The 21,025-nt window shown below is 42.3% G+C and overlaps 1 protein-coding gene across 2 annotated transcripts in view; it reads left to right on the top strand.

The window, feature by feature from the left end:
• Positions 1-21,025, top strand: part of LOC137546374 (uncharacterized) — a 485,946-nt gene that overhangs the window by 95,169 nt on the left and 369,752 nt on the right. For both annotated transcript variants that reach the window (XM_068268752.1, XM_068268753.1), the window contains exon 7: positions 20,285-20,504. In XM_068268752.1, the coding sequence (XP_068124853.1) occupies positions 20,285-20,504 (220 nt within the window). The remainder of the gene's footprint in view (positions 1-20,284; positions 20,505-21,025) is intronic.

The following is a 21,025-nucleotide window of genomic DNA, read 5'->3' as shown; positions in this document are numbered from 1 at the left end:
ATGTAACATCTTATCTACAGGTTTAATTGTGCCCATACACTATGAGACCTTCCTTGACAGATTCAACCACTGTGTTCAAATCTGCTGAAGATTGACAAGTTGCCCAATCATCATTTTTATTGATTTCTAGTAGAAATCAGCTGACATTATTGATTGCATAGGACCTTAAACCGGTGACACCCCTCTGCTAATGCGGCTGTCTCCCTGGGGATCTATGAAGAGTATTAGCACAGTGAAGCGCTCTGACCCTCACCTCTACTGTCTACATGCTCCTTCCTCAATGCTGCCGGTGTCCGTAGTGACCCAGTGAGCTTGTGGTGTATGCAAGTTCATACATACTGGCAGGTCATTATGGGCACTGGGAGATAATGGCATGTCAGAGGTGAGTGTCCAAATGCTTTGCTGTGCTAAACTCTGCATAGGGCCCTTGGGAAAGCTGCATTAGCAGGGGGAATTCCTGGAGGAGCGGCAGTAAATTATTTTTAATAGTTTTCATGCTATTATCTATTAAAAATGATGCTCAGTGTGTGGCAATGATAGATCCCTTTCTGATCAGATGTCAATCAGAGATTAATCTATCTTTTGGGCATGTCGGGAGAAAGTCTGACAGTGTGTGGTAGGCTTATTAGTGTATGTTTTGCTTAAGTGATGCAGCAAAACTGGACTGGATTGTTTAAGAATTACTTGCAATCATGCAGGTAAAGATTGCAGACTTTGTTTAATGCAGGAGATACACTCTTCAAATTCGAAGAGTCTATGTCTAAATCTATAACACAACATGCCACATCAATAGTACCGTAATTCTTATTGATTTTTGCCAAAAATAGATTGCAATTGTCGATTGGACTGGACAGAATGTCTTGATTGAATGGTGGCAGGAAAAGATGCCCGGTAGATCGATGAGCAATAGCGTTGTACTGAATTGAGCAATGCAACACTGCAGTTCATTAGATTTTCAATAGCTTACATGCAATCTATTAAAGATCTTTGCATGGTGTGTGGGAGGATTTGATCCCTTTCTGATCAAACTCAGATCAGAGAGGGATCTATCTGTTTGCCACATTGGGTGGCAATATTTACTGTATATGTATGGCCACCTTAAGTCATACTAGAGTATAGTGGGGGTTGCTGAGAGGTGTGTATAAAAGTGGTTGTGTGACTGCAGTTACATCATTACATACAACAGCATCCACATTTTTTTTAGTTATAAAGGACAGCTGGGGCTTATTAAAGTGAACCTCCAAACTAAAAATGTACTCAGCAGCACTGAAAAGGCTTGGGGCTTGATTCACAAAGCGGTGCTAACTGTTAGCACGCCTGTGAAAACCCCCTTAGCACGTCTAAACATGCTTTTCGCGCATAAAACTTTACGCGCGCAAAACTTTACGCGCGTAAAACTTTACGCGCATACTGCACAGAGCGCAGGGCGCACCGCGCGAAGTGCCCATTAAAGCCTATGGGACTTAGCGCGCGTAAAACTTTGCGCGCGTAAAACTTTACGTTCGCAAAGTTAGCGCACGATATGATTGAGAAATCCGGTGCTAACCTACTTAGCACCCTGGTTAGCGCGTCTAAAGTCTTTAGACGTGCTAAGTAGGTTAGCACCGCTTTGTGAATCAAGCCCATGGTGTTTCTTTAACAGTTTCACAGCATCAGAACTGTTTTTCTTACTCAAGCCTCATTTTTAGCTGCACAGAAGAAAAATGCCTTTACACTTTTCCCCTGATGCTGTGCAAAGCATGATGGGATTTCTGATATTGTTGTTCTCCTTCTGCTGTTTTGGCACAAATTTGTTTAGCTATTTTAATTAACATAACTAATGTAACTTAATGACAGTGAGTTTGTTTAGGCTGAAGTTCCCCTTTAAGAAAAGTTGTACCTGCACAAGACTTCTTCAATCACACAGCTGCTAATTTACTAGCCTTTCAGCCACACTCCTCATGTTTTATAATAAATCAGGATTATGAATTGTTAGATAACAGAATTTTGCAGTCCTTACTTAAGCATGCTCCTTACAACAAAATGTAAAGAGCCTACACACATGTATACCATACTTTAAAGAGAGACTGAGGCCACGATAAAAATCAGTGTTTACCTTTTACTTCTTTTAAGGATCATTGCCAGACATAAACCTCCGCACCCCCGCGGCAAAAAGAGGGTTCTGTCACCTCCAAATCCCTGGGGCAATGTTGGGGGAGCGCTTCCTGATTGAAGCAGAGCTTTCCGTTGAAGCTCTGCCTCTAGTCGCATCAATCCACGCTGATCGCCACCTCTCCCCGCCCCTCTCAGTCTTCCTTCACTGAGAGGGGTGAGGGAAAGGTGGAGATCCGCTCTGGATTGACGCGAATGGAGGCAGAGCTTCATTGCCTTCCTGGGCAGCAAAATTCAAGACCAGGAAAGTCGTGGATTTTGCAGAGGGGATTTGGGGGGTATAAACCCCTCGTTTTGCAGTTTATGTCTGGCAATGATCCTAAAAAGAAATAAAAACTGATTTTTATAGTGGCTCCAGAGTCTCTTTAAGCAGAGGCGTCTATACTGAGGTATCTTATAGCTTTGTGCGATGGAGTTCTGCTGACTCAGGCATCTTCCAGGCATTGCTCATAGTCAGATTATGGTCTCTTTCACTTTCTGTTGCAGAATTGTGGCTAGTGGCCCTTTGAGCTCAAGGCATTCACTGTGCTAGTCACCTATTGGATGATTTGGCCCTGATCACACTGAGGGCTAATAAATAGGCTCTGGGGAGGAGGGGTTGGGCCAAGGCCAACTTACAAAAATACGTTCAATTAGGTTTGCCCAAATTTGTGACGGATATACTTCAAGCCACATGGTGTGAACTGGGACTAAATTCCTATGCTTTTGATTTAATGACCAGCCCTATTAAAAGATCATAGCAGTGGTCTTTCATTGGGACATTATTGTGGACATTTTCAATGTCAGAAATGTATGTTTATTTTAGTAGCCACTACCATTTCTTTTATGTTCATACTGACATTCATTAAATGTTCCTTAACTTACAGCAATATATTTCCAATTAAATATCATTCTGCCCTGTTGAATTGAGGAGTGTGGTTTCGGCTGTCTTAAGCTGAGTGTAATTACTCATTGGCAGATCAAGAGAGTAGAGAGAGGTTGGCACTACCTGTATCTGGGGGTATATTGCATGCTGGGGAGTCCCCCCTGGAAGGAAATGGCTGTCATCACTTACAATTCTCTGCTTACTCTGGGATTTTAAACAGTCATTTGTAACAGTTGAAAAGAGAGCAAAGTCCCACACTGTAGTGCACATTTAGGCGTTTATTTCAGTAGTTATATTTTGGTGTATGATATGCATACAATGCAACATTAAGTGAAATAGCATACAGTATGTTCTACCATTACAAGTGAGGTTGCTGGCAGTGGCTGTGGGTCAGCCTTGGAAAAAGCACCACCTCGTGAAACAGCCATCAGGCTACCCTTCTGTGCCCAGTACCCACTGCTAGCACCCTTACTTGTAGCGGAAGGACACTTGCTACTCCACTGAATGTTGCATTGTACAGTATGTACTGTACATCATGCAGCAAACGTCACCACTGAAATAAACACCTCAGTTTGCCCTGCAGCATCAGACTTTGCTCTCTTTACTTGAATTACCGTATATACTCGAATACAAGTCCAACTTGTTTATACATCAACTCCAATATTTGACCCTCTTAAGCTGGAATTTTATATTGACTCAAGTATAAGTCTACCCAGCAAAGTTAATGGCTGCATTTAGGGACCAGGAAGAATTAACAGGTGCACTTGGGGCCCAAAAGGGGTTAATGAATGCACTGCATAGATTATTGCAGTACTGTCACGTACCTGTAGCTGAGGAGACCGATTTGCTGAGGGCAGCAACCCCTGCTTACTTATCAACCAGAGGCCCTGGGTTGGGAACAGGGTCCTCCCGTTAACACGGGGCAGGAGTGGCTGCAGAACCAGTAGTTGGAGTAAACAGGAACTGGAGACTCCCGCAGGACGGGTCTGGTAGTGCAATAACCCGTGCACCAGTAGTACTGCAGATGATCTTGACACGCAGGTCCTGTAAGGATGGCACACAGAAGCAGATCCTTGGACAGGCCGGGGTCGGTAACAGAGCGGGTAGTCAGACAAGCAAAGTTCAGCAACAGAGCGGGTAGTCGTACAGAGCCGTGGTCAAAGCCAGAGCTGGTAGGCAAACGAGCCAAGGTCAGCATTATTATTATTATTATTTATTGTATTTATAAAGCGCCAACATATTACGCAGCGCTGGACAATAAATAGGGATACATACATTGCAACAAGGGGGGACAGACAGAGAGGTAGCAAACGGTTATACATCTTAGCACAAGGTTATACATACAATCAGGGTATAAAATGCGGTTTACAGAGGTCAGACAACAGGCAGACAGAATGTCAGATCACAGGAACCAAACTAGCTGCAATACCACAGCAAGGCAGCTTGGGCTCTCCAGACTTAAATAGGCCTTTTGGCGCGCAAAGCGCACACAGCATAGCGTGTCACGCACGCATGTGCAACACCTGCACGCGCACACATGCGAAACAAGAAGACATGCATAAAGCAGACGTCCTTGTGCGCGCGTGTGCCCAGCATTCACATGAATGCCTTGCAGCGCCAACGCTCCCGCCGCGCAACGCAACGCGCACTGGTGAGTACCGACAGACCGCCCCGAGAAGAAGCCTGCCGAGACCCCCCAAGACGACCGCCAGCATCCGTATGTGCCAGCCGCCTCACCTGGACAGGTAACTGACCGTGACAAGTACACATATTACTCAGTGTGCTCAGTGTTGCCGTGACTCGTGTATAAGTTGACCCCTATACTTTTATTTAGTCCTACTAGTTATAATAGACTTATACTAGAGTATATATGGTAATACTAATTAATTACACTTGTTTTAAACTTGTTAAAGGGGCACTATGGCGAAACATTTTACAATTTTAACCACTTCAGCCTACAGCTTCGAAAATCTTATGCATCCGAGCAATGTTCACCTCCCATTCATTCGCTAATAACTTTATCGCTACTCATCAAAATTAATTGATCTATATCTCGTTTTTTCCGCCACTAATTAGGCTTTCTTTAGGTAGTACATTTTGCTAAGAGCCACTTTACTGTAAATACATTTTAACAGGAAGATTAAGATAGAAATGGAAAAAAATCATTATTTCTCAGTTTTTGGCCACTATAGTTTAAAATTAATACATGCTACAGTAATTAAAACCCATGCATTTTATGTGCCCATTTGTCCCGCTTATTACACCATTTAAATTACGTCCCTATCACAATTTATGGCGCCGATATTTTATTTAGAAATAAAGGTGCATTTTTTCAATTTGCGTCCATCACTATTTACAAGCTTATAATTTTAAAAAAATTAATAAGATACTCTCTTGACATGTATATTTAAAAAGTTCAAACCCTTAGGTAACTATTTATGTATTTTTTTTTTTTTAATTGTAATTTTTTTTATTTTTTTTTTAATACAAAAATGTATTTGGTTAATTTTAGTTTGGGAGGTAAATAGCCAATTTTAGATGTAATATAATGTATTCTTTTATTCAATACAGGTATGTGGGTGCAGTTTACTATTTGGCCACAAGATGGCCACATTCAAAAAATTCCTGGATGCGAACGATGTCGCATCTAGGAACTAAAATGAAGAGAAGAAGTTTCTTGGGGCCACACTCTCTGATGAGAAAGCGTCGGTATTTCTGCCGGGGACTTAGATCGGTGAATGGGAATTATATTCCCATTCACTGATCGGGGGGGCAGCGGGAGGCAGCGGGAGCGCGCGCGGGCGCGCGCCCGATCGCGAGCACCACACGGCTGCAGCACCACTGCCTATCTGGACGGATATATGCGTCCAGATATGGCGAAGTGGTTAAATATGTGCAAAAATATACAAATAAGAATTATGTTTTTTCCAGAATAAAATGAGCCATAAATTACTTTTCTCCTATGTTGCTGTCACTTACAGTAGGTAGTAGAAATCTGACAGAAGCGATAGGTTTTGGACTAGTCCATCTTTTCATAGGGGATTGTCAGGGATTTATTTATTTTCAAATGCACTTAGTGAATGGCAATTGCTCTGTCCAACTGCCAAAAAACTGTTTAGCGAGCAGGAAAAGCTAGTCAGCATCATTGTTTAAATCCTTTTTAGGGAATGTCTTAATAAAGAATAAAAGTCTTGCTGAGAATCCCCTATAAGGAGATGGACTAGTCCAAAACCGGTCACTTCTGTCAGATTTGTACTACCTACTGTAAGTGACAGCAACATAGGAGAAAAGTAATTTATGGCTCATTTTACTCTTGAAAAAAACGTACTTCTTATTTGTCTATGTTTGCACATACCGTATTTTTCGGAATATAAGACGCACTTTTTCTTCCCCAAAACTGGGGGGGAAAAGTGGGTGCGTCTTATATTCAAAAGGTACGGATTTGGGTCCCGGAATATACTCACCTGATCATGCCGCCGCGCTCCTGTCCTCCATCTGCGGTATTCCGAGGCTGCCCGATCATCCAGATCCATGTCTTCTGTATCATGAGGCTTCCCACTCATTAAGGATGCAGCTCTTTGGCGTCCCATCCGCCGCGCTCCTCATCGCTGCAGTCTCGGTATATAGACTGCAGCCTTCCGGTGTACGCATTCCTCTGCCCGATACTCTTCCTAGTTACCGCGTCATAGGCACTTCCTGGTTACAGTGCCTCTTCTGTGTGACCCGCAGCGCACGTGCGCCTGACGTCACGTGCGCTGTAAGTAGGAAGTGCCTATGACACGGTAACTAGGAAGAGTATCGGGCAGAGGAATGCGTACACCGGAAGGCTGCAGTCTATATACCGAGACTGCAGCGATGAGGAGCGTGGCGGATGGGACGCCAAAGAGCTGCATCCTTAATGAGTGGGAAGCCTCATGATACAGAAGACATGGATCTGGATGATCGGGCAGCCTCGGATTACCGCAGATGGAGGACAGGAGCGCGGCGGCAGGATCAGGTGAGATACAGCAGAGGTTAGTTAGTGAAGTGTAGTGTAGTTGGTGGGGGGGGGGGCAGAAGGGGTTAGTTAGTGAAGTGTAGTGTAGTTGGTGTGGGCAGCAGAGGTTAGTTAGTGAAGTGTAGTGTAGTTGGTGGGGACAGCAGAGGTTAGTCAGTAAGGTGTAGTGAGGTGTAGTGTAGTTGGTGGGGGGCAGAAGGGGTTAGTTAGTGAAGTGTAGTGTAGCTGGCCAGTGTAGCCTAGATAGAGACATTTTAGAGGGGAGTAGGTTGGTAAGACGTCCCTGCACCAAAGACGCATCTAGGTTTAGTTAATTTTTTTCCCCTGATTTTTGCCCTCTAAAACTAGGTGAGTCTTATATGTCGGAGCGTCTTATATTCCGAAAAATATGGTAATTTAAATTTTCCAATTTTTCGCCATAGTGCCCCTTTAATTATTGCTAACCGGTAAGGAAACACTGACGTTTTGTGACTTATGTGCAATATTTAATATAATTTATACTAAAAAATATTCTCTGAAATTCTTGGTACATTTAAATATTTTTGTATACTTAATAATAACTGATAAATATGAGGGATAATTAATTAAATGTCCTTTCATTTGATTGTTTTGGTAGGCCCTTATACTGCATAGATAATGTAAGACTATGCAATCCAGTGTTCAGATTAGCTGGGATCTTATACTAAAATAAATACCTTTTCTAAACAATGAATAAAATACTTATCTCTCTTTGTAATTGTATTGTGCATTTTATGTAGATTATTTGAATGTTGCATTAAAAACTATGTATTTAAACTATACTTAGGTGATATCACATTTAGAATACCGTATATACTCGCAAGCAAGCCGAATTTTTGACCCCCCAAAAGTGGGCCAAAAGTTGGGGGGTCGGCTTGCTTGCGAGTCATGTGTGGGTGGGTGGGTGGATAGGTGCTGTCCCTCCCCGCTCCCCCCGCGGCCACCGCTGCTATTACCTTAGGCGGCGCCGCTGCCTCTATCCCCGTCCTCCTCCGGTAACTCATTCACAGCAGCGCGCCCCCCGCTGCTGTGATGACGCAGGAAACCATAGAGAGCGGTTCCCATAGTAACGGCATCACGCTACAGGAAGCCGCTCTCTATGGTTTCCTCGTCATCACAGCAGCGAGAGGCGCGCTGCTGTGAATGAGTTACTACCGGAGGAGGACGGGGATAGAGGAAGCGGCGCCGCCTGAGGTAATAGCAGCAGCGGCGGCCGCAGGGGGAGCGGGGAGGGACAGCACCTACCCACCCACCCATACTGGGGCATTATGCTAGCTATATGGGGCACTATACTAGCTATAATGGGGCACTATACTAGCTATAATGGGGCACTATACTAGCTATACTGGGGGCACTATACTAGCTATACTGGGGGCACTATACTAGCTATACTGGGGGCACTATACTAGCTATACTGGGGGCACTATACTAGCTATACTGGGGGCACTATACTAGCTATACTGGGGGCACTATACTAGCTATACTGGGGGCACTATACTAGCTATAATGGGGCACTATACTAGCTATACTGGGGGCACTATACTAGCTATACTGGGGGCACTATACTAGCTATACTGGGGGCACTATACTAGCTATACTGGGGGCACTATACTAGCTATACTGGGGGCACTATACTAGCTATACTGGGGGCACTATACTAACTATACTGAGCACTATACTAGCTAAACTGGGGCACTTCACTAGCTATACTGAGCACTATACTAGCTATACTGAGCACTATACTAGCTATACTGAGCACTATACTAGCTGTACTGGGGCATTTTACTAGCTATACTGAGTACTACCTACCTATACTGAGCACTATACTAGCTAAACTGGGGCACTTCACTAGCTATAATGAGCACTATACTAGCTATACTGAGCACTATACTAGCTATACTGGGACATACTGGGGGGATCACGCGGCCAGCGTTTCCTACCCCCGGCTTACATGAGGGTCAATCATTTTTTCCTGTTTTTTGGGGTAAAAGTGGGGGGGTCGGCTTACATGCGGGTCGGCTTGCTTGCGAGTATATACGGTATGTTTGCCATTTTTTCCAGTTTTTAAAGTAGTATTATTTCTTTATCATGCACCTCAGGATTGTATTCACCCATCCCTGAATACAGATGAACATTACCAATTTATTTTGTGCTAATGCTGTGCATACCAATGGTTTATTAATTAGTTACCTCTAAAGTAAAGTTGCGGGTAATGCATAACAATAGTGGAAATAACATTCTCAAAGTTTAATTGTTTTCCATTTTAACTAACTTTCCCAGTATATCTGTCTGCATTTAAGTGAGGTAAATGATCATAAAATATTTAGTAAAATTGTTTGTTCTTGCTTTTTAACATTCCCAGTTGGAATATATATATATACACTATACACTCGCCTAAAGCATTATTAGGAACACCATACTAATATGGTATTTGACCCCCTTTTGCCTTCAGAACTGCCTTAATTCTATGTGGCATTTATTCAACAAGGTGCTGAAAGCATTCTTTAGAAATGTTGGCCCATATTGATAGGATAGCATCTTGCAGTTGATGGAGATTTGTGGGATGCATATCCAGGGCACGAAGCTCCAGTTCCATCACATACCAAATATGCTCTATTGAGTTGAGATCTGGTGACTGTGGGGGCCATTTGAGTACAGTGAACTCAGTGTCATGTTCAAGAAACCAATTTGAAATTATTCAAACTTTGTGACATGGTGCATTATCCTGCTGGAAGTAGCCATCAGAGGATGAGTACATGGTGGTCATGAAGGGATGGCGATGGTCCGAAACAATGCTCAGGTAGCCTGTGGCATTTAAACAATTCCAACTTGGCACTAAGGGGCCTAAAGTGTGCCAAGAAAACATCCCCCACACCATTACACCACCAGCCTGCACAGTGGTAACAAGGCATGATGGATCCATGTTCTCATTCTGTTTACCCCAAATTCTGACTCTATCAAGACTCCTCAGACCAGGCAACATTTTTCCAGTCTTCAACTGTCCAATTTGTAGTGGAGATCAGTGGTACCCAGCGGGGTCTTCTGCTGTTGTAGCCCATCCGCCTCAAGGTTGTGCGTGTTGTGGCTTCACAAATGCTTTGCTGCATGCCTTGGTTGTAACGAGTGGTTATTTCAGTTAACGTTGCTCTTCTATCAGCTTGAATCAGTCGGCCCATTCTCCTCTGACGTCTAGCATCAACAAGGCATTTTAGCCCACAGGACTGCTGCATACTGGATGTATATATATATATATATATATATATATATATATATATATATATATATATATATACATACATACATAGGGGTTGAACAAAATAATGAAAACGCCTTGAAAATCAACAAAATATATTTTAATATGGTGTAGGTCCAACTTTTGCGGCAATTACAGCCTCGATTCTCCGAGGTATTGATTCATAGAAATTGTGAATTGTTTCCAAAGGAATTTTAGCCCATTCTTCAGTTAAAACACCCTCCAGTTCTTTTAGAAATGATGTCGGTGGAATTCGACTTCTTACTTGAATCTCTAATAACGACCATAAATGCTCAATAAGGTTGAGGTCTGGGGAGTGTGGTGGCCAGATGAGATGCTCAACTTCATTAGAATGTTCCTCGTGCCATTCTTTAACAATTCAAGCTGTATGGATTAGGGCATTATTGTCAGGAACGGGGCAGCTGCGGCGAACAGTGCCGCCGCAGCTGCCTCCATGCCGCCACCCGTCCTCCCAGCGCCTGGGACGCCGAGGACGGAACATATGTTTGGGAGGGAGGTCACCGTCTCGCGCGGGCGCGCGCACAGACGGGACCTTTATGCTGGGAGGAAGCCGGTCAGCTGACCTTCTGGTCAGCTGATCGCAGAGGAGACTCACGCCGCCCAGGATTGGCTGTTCGCAGGGGGCATGCCAGTGAGGTCTCCTCTGCTTCTTAAGCCTCCGGGCTTCAGTCTGGCACTGTCTGTTGTTGTGAATACATAGCGTGTTAGCGCTCAGACCTTAGATTAGATCCCAGGTGTTGATGCCAAGGACTTCACACCTAGACTAGGATATTGCTTGTATTATATTGATTTTCTGTGTATGACTCTTAGCTAAAACTCTGACTCTGATCCTTCTTTCTGATTCTGTACTTCTGCCTATATGCCTTCTTAGTTGCTGAACCTCTGCCTGATTACCGATTACTCTCTTGCCTCACGATTCTGTACCGATACTTACCTCTCTGTTGCTGAACCTCTGCCTGATTACCGATTACTCTCCTGCCTCACGATTCTGTACCGATACTTACCTCTCTGTTGCCGAATCTTGCCTGTCAGACCATTCTACTCACCAGTGGGCCCTCGCCACTGGTGAGGCGCTAGCTTCACCAGCGCCTCTGGTGAAGTTATTCTTTAGTGCAGTACTGTTTGCGTTTTCTGCTCCTAGGCTGCAGTACAGTCTGAATCACCTGCTTCTCAGTCGATCATTAGTGCAGTACTGTTTGTGTCTCCTGCTCCTAGGCTGCAGTACGCTCCTCGGGTGATCACTCGGCTGCAGTACACTCTGAATCACCCGCTCCTCGGGAGATTCGGTCTCTTCAGTATTGTATCTCCAGCTTGCTGGAGCTTGAACTCCAATACACGGTCAGTGTACCGATAGTACCTAACCAGCCCTTCTGGTGAGCTCTCATAAAGCTATTAAAGTTACGGTTGCACCAAACACTACACACTCAGCTCTTTGTGTTGCTATACTGGTATTATTGGTGATTCTGCAGATCACACATAATCAGGTATAGCGTCTGTATTATTGGTGATTCTGCAGATCACCAAATAATCAGACATCTGAGTTGTGAAACCCAACCGTTACAATTATCATCTTGAAAGATGGCATTCCCCTCCAAAAACAGTTCTTGAACCATAGGATGAACTTGGTCGCCCAAAATTCCTAAATAGTCTCGGCTGTTAATTCCTTCCATGAAGGCAAATCATTGGCCCGGTGGATTTCCAAGAAATAGCACCCCAGATCATCACAGAACCCCCACCATGTTTCACGCTTGGGAGTGTAACGATCGGTGTAACACAGAGAGGGTCTGATTACCGGTGAACTGCAGTATCACCGAGAATGCAGAATATACCCGATTATTGATGATCTGCAGTATCACTGATAATCAGATATATATTCTAACCTCTGGACACCTGAAGGATAAGAGTGTATTGGTGTAACAGTAATACTTTGAGTATTGCACCTTAGGAGAAGGTACAGAAGCAGTAAGGAGTACTGCACAGAAGTAAGTTCCTTCCGTATGCCTAGACTCTCCCGGGGGAGGAGCTAGGCTGAGGATAGGAAGGACAGAACGTGAGTGACACCAGAGAGAGGGTGTCACTAACAGGTGTGGGAACTGCCTCTAACAGTAAGGCCAGTTCTCGAGGTCGGGCAATCCAGGTCGTCAACACACAGACAGATACGGTACAGATTCAGGAGACAGATACGGAGTCCAATAAACAGGCAGGGTTTGGCAACAGTGTATCAGAATAGCGGGGTACAGAATCAGGAGGCAAATACAGAGTCCAGGAACGAGCAGAGTTTGGCAACAGGATATCAGAGATAGCAAGGTACAGAATCAGAGTTCAGCAGGATAGTCAGGCAGGCAGAAGGTCATAACAAATAATACAGTTCAATATTCCTAACGCTAAGGTGTGAGGTCCGTGATCGTCAACACCTTTGGAAACTATGCTCGAACACAGATACAGACAAGGCCTGAGTGCTACTACGTAGTGATCGCAACGCCAGACACCAGAGGAATGACCAGCACCCAGTATATATACACCAGTGCTCTCCAGCACCTCCCTTAAGTGCTGGACCAATGAAAGTTGCTGCAATTGTCAGCTGACCGGCCTGGTCAGCTGACCCTCCTCTGACTGCCATAAAGGCCCTGCCTCTCTGCGCGCGCACGCGTCCTCCTAAACCAGTGTGGGCTATCAGTCCCAGCCACACCAGTCATGTGTTGTAGTGTTGTAGCTGTATGGGATGCGGAATCCGCCGCCACGCTGTCTGAGCGTGCGGCATTTTCTCCGCATCCTGCCCCACTGAGAGAAGCAGGCCTATGCGTACAACCGTTTCTCCGCGTTCTGCTATGCCAGACGCGGAAACAGCCGCCTCATCCTGCGTCCATGCGGCGGCTTTTCCGCGTTTCTTCACAGGGAGAAGGCAATCTGGATGAAATGCTTCTTTTGGCTGTCTCCAAACATACACTCGGCCGTCGGTCGGAAATAAGGTAAACGATGATTCATCAGAGAAAATCAAATTTTTCCACTGCTCGAGGGCCAATTCTGGTGGTTTCTACACCACTCTAAATGCTTTGAAACATTTGTCTTTGAGAGCAGAGGTTTTCTAATTGCAGTTCCAGATTTGTGCAGCTCCCGAAGGAACAGTTTTTGCGGAAACCGTGTTCTGTAGGTGTTCATTCAGCTCTGCAGTGATTTTAGGAGCCGTGGTCTTGCGAGCTTTCTTAACAATTCGATTTAGAGTCCGATGGTCTCTCTGAGACAACTTTGACTTTCGGCCACAACTGTGCTTTGCTGAGGAAGTTTTTCCCTCTCTTTCAAAGGCAGTCATTACTTCTGAGACAGTACCTTTTGAAATGCCAAGCATTCAGGCAGTTTCTGTTACAGCAGCGCCTGCCATACAAGCACCAACAATTTGGCCTCTTTGAAAGTCTGAGAGATCTGCCATTTTTATAAATTATAACCAACTTTGGTTTAAATATCTGTGAAAAACAATTGTTTTAATTAAACATATCAAATAACAAAAATAATAAAGAAAAAAAAATGTAACATATGTCAAGTTTTGATTGCTTAAAACATGTTAAAGATTATGATGCCAAAATGTTAGGTGTTTCCATTATTTTGTTCAACCCCTGTATATACAGTGGTTTGAAAAAGTATTCGGCCCCCTTGAAGTTTTCCACATTTTGTCATATTACTGCCACAAACATGAATCAATTTTATTGAAATTCCACGTAAAAGACCAATACAAAGTGGTGTACACGTGAGAAGTGGAATGGAAATCATTCATGATTCCAAACATTTAAAAAAAATAATAACTGCAAAGTGGGGTGTGCGTAATTATTCAGCCCCCTGAGTCAATACTTTGTAGAACCACCTTTTGCTGCAATTACAGCTGCCAGTGTTTTAGGGTATGTCTCTCCCAGCTTTGCACATCTAGAGACTGAAATCCTTGCCCATTCTTCTTTGCAAAACAGCTCCAGCTCAGTCAGATTAGATGAACAGCGTTTGTGAACAGCAGTTTTCAGATCTTGCCACAGATTCTCGATTGGATTTATATCTGGACTTTGACTGGGCCATTCTAACACATGGATATGTTTTGTTTTAAACCATTCCATTGTTACCCTGGCTTTATGTTTAGGGTCGTTGTCCTGCTGGAAGGTGACCCTCTGCCCCAGTCTCAAGTCTTTTGCAGACTCCAAGAGGTTTTCTTCCAAGATTGCCCTGTATTTGGCTCCATCCATCTTCCCATCAACTCTGACCAGCTTCCCTGTCCCTGCTGAAGAGAAGCACCCCCAGAGCATGATGCTGCCACCACCATATTTGACAGTGGGGATGGTGTGTTCAGAGTGATGTGCAGTGTTAGTTTTCCGCCACACATAGCGTTTTGCATTTTGGCCCAAAAAGTTCCATTTTGGTCTCATCTGACCAGAGCACCTTCTTTCACATGGTTGCTGTGTCCCCCACATGGCTTATGGCAAACTGCAAACGGGACTTCTTATGCTTTTCTGTTAACAATGGCTTTCTTCTTGCCACTCTTCCATAAAGGCCAACTTTGTGCAGTGCACGACTAATAGTAGTCCTATGGACAGATTCCCCCACCTGAGCTGTAGATCTCTGCAGCTCGTCCAGAGTCACCATGGGCCTCTTGACTGCATTTCTGATCAGCGCTCTCCTTGTTCGGCCTGTGAGTTTAGGTGGACGGCCTTGTCTTGGTAGGTTTACAGTTGTGCCATACTCCTTCAATTCATGAATCATCGCTTGAACAGTGCCCTGTGGGATGTTCAAGGATTTGGAAATCATTATGTAGCCTAAGCTCGCTTTAAATTTCTCAATAACTTTACCCCTGACCTGTCTGGTGTCTTCTTTGGACTTCATGGTGTTGTTGCACCCAATATTCTCTTAGACAACCTCTGAGGCCATCACAGAGCAGCTGCATTTGTACTGGCATTAGATTACACACAGGTGCACTCTATTTAGTCATTAGCACTCATCAGGCAATGTCTATGGGCAACTGACTGCACTCAGACCAAAGGGAGCTGAATAATTATGCACACCCCACTTTGCAGTTATTTATTTGTAAAAAATGTTTGGAATCATGTATGATTTTGTTCCACTTCTCACGTGTACACCACTTTGTATTGGTCTTTCCCGTGGAATTTCAATAAAATTGATTCATGTTTGTGGCAGTAATATGACAAAATGTGGAAAACTTCAAGGGAGCCATATACTTTTACAAACCACTGTATATACTGCATATATATATATATATATAATATATAAAATACAATTGCCACTTCAGATTTAGGTGTGCTTTAAGAGATTTTAATCTCATGGAAAATGTAAAAGGTCACCATTTATTCCAGTTATGTATCAATTTATGCATGTGGAGAAAGTTGAAGAATGCATAATATTAATATACATTCCATTGAGACACTAGTGAATTTCTGTTTTATTAAAGGACCACTATTGCAAAAATCGTAAAATTTAAAATACATGTAAACACATACAAAAAATGAAGTACATTTCTTCTAGAATAACAAGAGCCATACATTACTTTTCTCCTATGTTGCTGTCACTTACAGTAGGCAGTAAAAATCTGACAGAACTGACAGGTTTTGGACTAGTCCATATCCCCGTGGGGGATTCTCAGGGTTTTGTTTGTTTTCAAAAGCACTTAGTGAATGGCAGTTGCTCTGTCCATCTGCCAACAAAAGTGTGCAGCGAGCAGGAAGGCTGGCTAGCTTCATTGTATAAATCCTTTTCAGGGATTGTCTTTATAAATATTAAAAGCCTCGCTGAGAATTCCCCATTAAAGATGGACTAGTTCAAAACCTGTCGGTTCTGCCAGATTTCTATTACCTACTGTAAGCGACAGCAACATAGGAGAAAAGTAATTTATTGCTCATTTTACTCTGGAAGAAACATACTCCTTATTTGTGTATGTTTACATGTGTTTTTAAAGTTAATTTTTTTTTGTAATAATGGTCCTTTAACAAAGACTTTATTGAATCCATACAAAATGTGCATACACAAATAGTGCAATGATACATCACACGGCAGTAAGGCCAATAAGAACAGAAGAGACAAGAAACGTAAGAGCAAACATAAACCTACCGTAGGTCAAACAGCCAAACCAAGGTGCAGTAAAAAGCAAAAAAATACACATCAAAATCAAGTATACCATGAAAAATATAAGGTCTAACCAAATAAGCAGCAGCAAAGGAAGGTCAAAACCCCTGATAGGCTATCCACTACTCCCAAATAGAACTATAACAATCCAATTTCTCAACACTTGCATAGAAAATTAATCTGTAAGCACAAGTAGGTCAATCATCTTCTTAACAAACTGTATATCTAACCCAGCATCATTTCATTTACAGGTCAGGGACCAGTGGGTTGAGAGTAGCATATACTGTATCTGTACATTATTATTATTATTATTATTATTATTATTATTTATTGGTACAAAGGATGACAGATGTAACATAACAAGATTATACAACATAGGACAAAGTTATACAAGGCAAATGGTACAAAATACATGATCATGTGATTTTTGGGCTATTTAGGTAGGTCCAGTAATTCAAGTAAGAGGTAGACATAGGAAAGGAGTTCAATGATAGGGGCACAAATAATTCCCTTCTTGCATGAGAAAACACATAAGAGACTGTCCAAGTCAGTTAAGTTGCAATTAGGAGGGGGAAGAAAATTCTGACATAGAAAAGTGCCCAATTTGACAATAGTTAATGTTTTCCCGGTTTAATCTAAATGGATGAAGGGAGATTTTCCCTTTGCCAAAATTTAGAGGCAATGAATAGATTCTGGTCCTTCCACCAATTGTAATCCTGAGGATGAGAAAAAGCTGGAGAGAAATTGTGGTTACTAAGAAAGGACATTTTAGGGGAGAGGGCGACACAAGGTTAAAGTGGGAGGCAATGTTGAGCATAGCCGAGGAGGCAACTATCTTGTTCTGATTAGCTAATTTATGAAGTATGCGATTGGTTACTGCAAAAGATCCATGGTCCAGTACTTTTGTTATTTAATGTAATTTCAAATCATTTTTTTAATTTCAACTTGCTGCAAGCTATGTGGTTGAAGATCTTACAATAATCTCAAACTGCACTTCTTTTCAGCAATGGCAGCAACACCATGTACAAGTAAAGGCTCCACAAAAATTGGCAGCACAATCAGGAGCCCTTGCTACTTTAATTACTCACCTAGCCTAACCAAGCAATAGTAGGCTATGATACCTAACTGGCAGTTTGGGCAAGCTAACATTGTTTACCAAACTCCTTGTCATATAATGAACTATTCTCTTAGCTTAGCTGCTTTTGTTCTCATGCAGAATGCTGTAACACTGGTCTGTGATTTGTGGCCACTGTGGTCAACACAGACTTGTTTCTTTACCTCCAGCAACATATAGTAAATCAGCTGCTGTGTTGCTTTGAGTGCTGAAGAAAGCATAGTTTATTACATAAAGTGTTTTTATGTCATTCTTCCTGGATGCACAGCTTATGAAACATCTGAAAGTCAGAAATGTGAAGATGTATAAAATTAGTAACTCTTGGTGACAAATCTGACCCAGTTTTACTATATATCCTTTCAAATCTAATCTGCAAATCCTTACTCTCAGCAGGCAAGCATTAGCATGTCACAGAGTTCTTGTAGTTGATCTAAAAAAAGACTGCCGCTGAGCACAATATTACAGTTGACATTGGATGTTATTGTGGACATGCTTACGTAAGACAATTGATGTCACTAGAAGATAAAGCACGCTGAGAAACGTAAGACGGAGGAATAATGTGTTTCTATGTAGGTTTAATCAGTTACCAGTGAACCCGCAAAAAATGGTTTAACAGACTCTTTACTAAGTTTAATGAAGTGATGTATTTAGTCATAGGGATCTTTTGATTTGATTTTAGTGTTTTATTATATTTAAAGCAAATTAAATATTTGGTCTTTCTCTGTCAGTACTACTGTTTATTTTCCACGACGGAAATCTACATTATGCATCTTAACCACTTCACAACTGAGGGGTTTTACCCCCTGACCACCCTAGCAATTTTCTCCTTTCAGCGCTCCATCCATTCATTCGCCTATAACTTTATCATTACTTATCACAATGAAATGAACTATATCTTGTTTTTTTCACCACCAATTAGGCTTTCCTTAGGTGGGACATTATGCCAAGAGTTATTTTATTCTAAATGTGTTTTAATGGGAAAATAGGAAAACATTTGGAAGAAAAAACATTATTTTTCAGTTTTCCGCCATTATAGTTTTTAAATAATGCATGCTACTATAATTAAAATCCATGTAACTTATATGCCCATTTGTCCCAGTTATTACACTATTTAAATTATGTCCCTATCACAATGTTTGGCGCCAATATTTTATTTGCAAATAAAGGTGCATTTTTTTCAGTTTTGCATCTATCCCTAATTACAAGCCCATAATTTATAAAGTAACAGTGTTATACCCTCTTGATATAAATATTTAAAGATTTCAATCCTTAAGGTAACTATTTAAGTTTTTTTTTTATTGTAATTTTTTTAAATTTATTTTAATATTTAAAAAAAAAAATATTGATAACAATTGGGGAGTGTGGGAGTTAATCAGTTAAAATTAATAGTAAAAATAATTTATTTGTATGTGAAAAAAATGTTTGGGTGTAGTATTACTTTTTGGCCACAAGATGGCCACATTTTTTTTTTTAGGCGTCCTGCAAGCGTCGGAAGGACGCTTGCAGGAAGGGAGGCTGGGAAACTGAGTTTTTTCACAATGATCGGCTGCTTCTCGTAGAAGCATGGCGATCATTGCGGGGGCAGAGAGCAACGAACGGGAATGGATTTTCCCGTTCATTGATCTCCGGGCGAGCGGGCAGCGGCGTGCACGATCGCGGGAGTGCGAGCGGGAGCGCGGACAGCGGCGGCAGCGGCGGTAGCGGCAGGGGGTGCGTATATCTACGCTCCGGGCGGGGAAGTGAAGTCCAAAGGAGCGTAGATATACTGTACCCTGGCGGCGAAGTGGTTAAGCACCTTCAAAAGTGAGACACGCTAAGCACAATAAGATCTCTATTGGAGTATTTCATGAAAGATTAACATACAAAAGCAAGTTCTCTGTGGAGAAGGGGCCCAAAGAGAGACACTGGAGTGTCAGTCTCCATGTTGGTAGATTTAATAGGGGAAAATACATCTTGCCTGATTGCTGTTTCCCTCAGGTATTGTTGCAGGATGGAGGTCTGATGGGCTTATGTGCACGTACAGACATTCAGTAGTTCTTCAATCTGATCATACATAGTTGGACATTGAATATCTGTAAGTAGTGTTAAACAGAACTTGTGCTTATTTTTTCATAGTGTTAGCTAAACTTTCCCATCCTTTCAGCAGTTTCATTTTGAAAAACGGATGCTGGGAATACACGGTTCGTTTCTGCCGTGCGTTTCTGCTCTCGATCGTTTTTGCCGCTCGATTCTGCTATTGATTCTCTTATCTTCCACTCGTTTTTCTTATCTTTTTCTATTTACTTCTATCAGAAATCGAGCAGCAAAATAATCGAAAGGGAGATCGAACATGTCGGAAATTATCTATCGAACCATCTAATCACCTAAAAAACGAACCGTGTATTCCCTGCATAAGCCTCCAATTATGAAAGCCCAAGTGCAGCAACCATAGTTACGTCTATCCATCCCATCAAACCATATTTCAAGTGGAGCATCGCTTATATTAAGACAGGTAGGTGTTTAACTATATGAGCATAGCCACACCCTCTGCACCCTAATCTGATTATAAGACAGCCCCCACTGCACAAATGGAAGTGAATCAGAATAAAATAGATATGGCTACATTTGCTGCAATTGAGCTTTCATAAATCGAAGTCCAGGTGCACAAAGATCTGTCTAAACTAAATGAAAGTAAAGCCATGTGATGTTTCAGTGCCTGTTATTTACTTATCACGTATTAATACTGTAACAGTAATTTTATGCATAATTTTGTAGGAAATGCAGCAGTAAATGACAAGATCCCTCCACCTTTAAGCAGTGCTAAGGGTGAGGTGCTGGGAAATGCTCTGTGTACAATTATGTCATCAGACTTGAGTACAATGACAGCAGTATGTAATAGACTCAATGGACATCTCCTACCCAAAGTCCTGCGAGAGTTCATATGGACAAGTAAACTTCTAAGAGCTGAAAAAGCCTTGAAAGATGAAAAAATAGAGTAAGTGTGATTACATTTTAAATAAATTGTTTATTTTTACTTTTAAAATGAAAAAAATAGTGATTTTCTATTAGTTGTATGCATATTTTGTTTTACAAATAATTGTTTGATGTGTGTGGGTGTAGCTGTTTCTCAATTTGCAAACCCTTATCGGGCTTAGGTTAACTAAGCACAGCAGTGAATGTGTACTGTGAGGCAATGCACTAAAGATAGCTTTAGTAAACATAACATATTACTCAGATTAAATACTCATAAGGCCCCATTCACACTTAAAAGCGCAGAGCGGGAGTGATTTTTCTGCGATTAATGTGGAAAAATCACTGGACACTGCAGCGATTTTTCCGCGATCGCGTTTACCACTTCTATAGCACTGAAACGCGATCGCCGGGAAATCGCCTGAAAATGGTGCAGGCTACGCGATTGCGTTTGGCGATTTACGTTAATTGCCGGCGATTAACGCAAATCGCCCAAGTGAGAACGGGCCCATAGGGTATTATTGCACTAGCGCTTTCAATAGCGCT

Source organism: Hyperolius riggenbachi, chromosome 2, assembly GCF_040937935.1.
Source record: "Hyperolius riggenbachi isolate aHypRig1 chromosome 2, aHypRig1.pri, whole genome shotgun sequence".
In the NCBI taxonomy this organism is placed as follows: Eukaryota; Metazoa; Chordata; class Amphibia; order Anura; family Hyperoliidae; genus Hyperolius; species Hyperolius riggenbachi.
The sequence above is the reverse complement of the archived record's forward strand: the minus strand, read 5'-3'. Positions and strand labels throughout refer to the sequence as shown.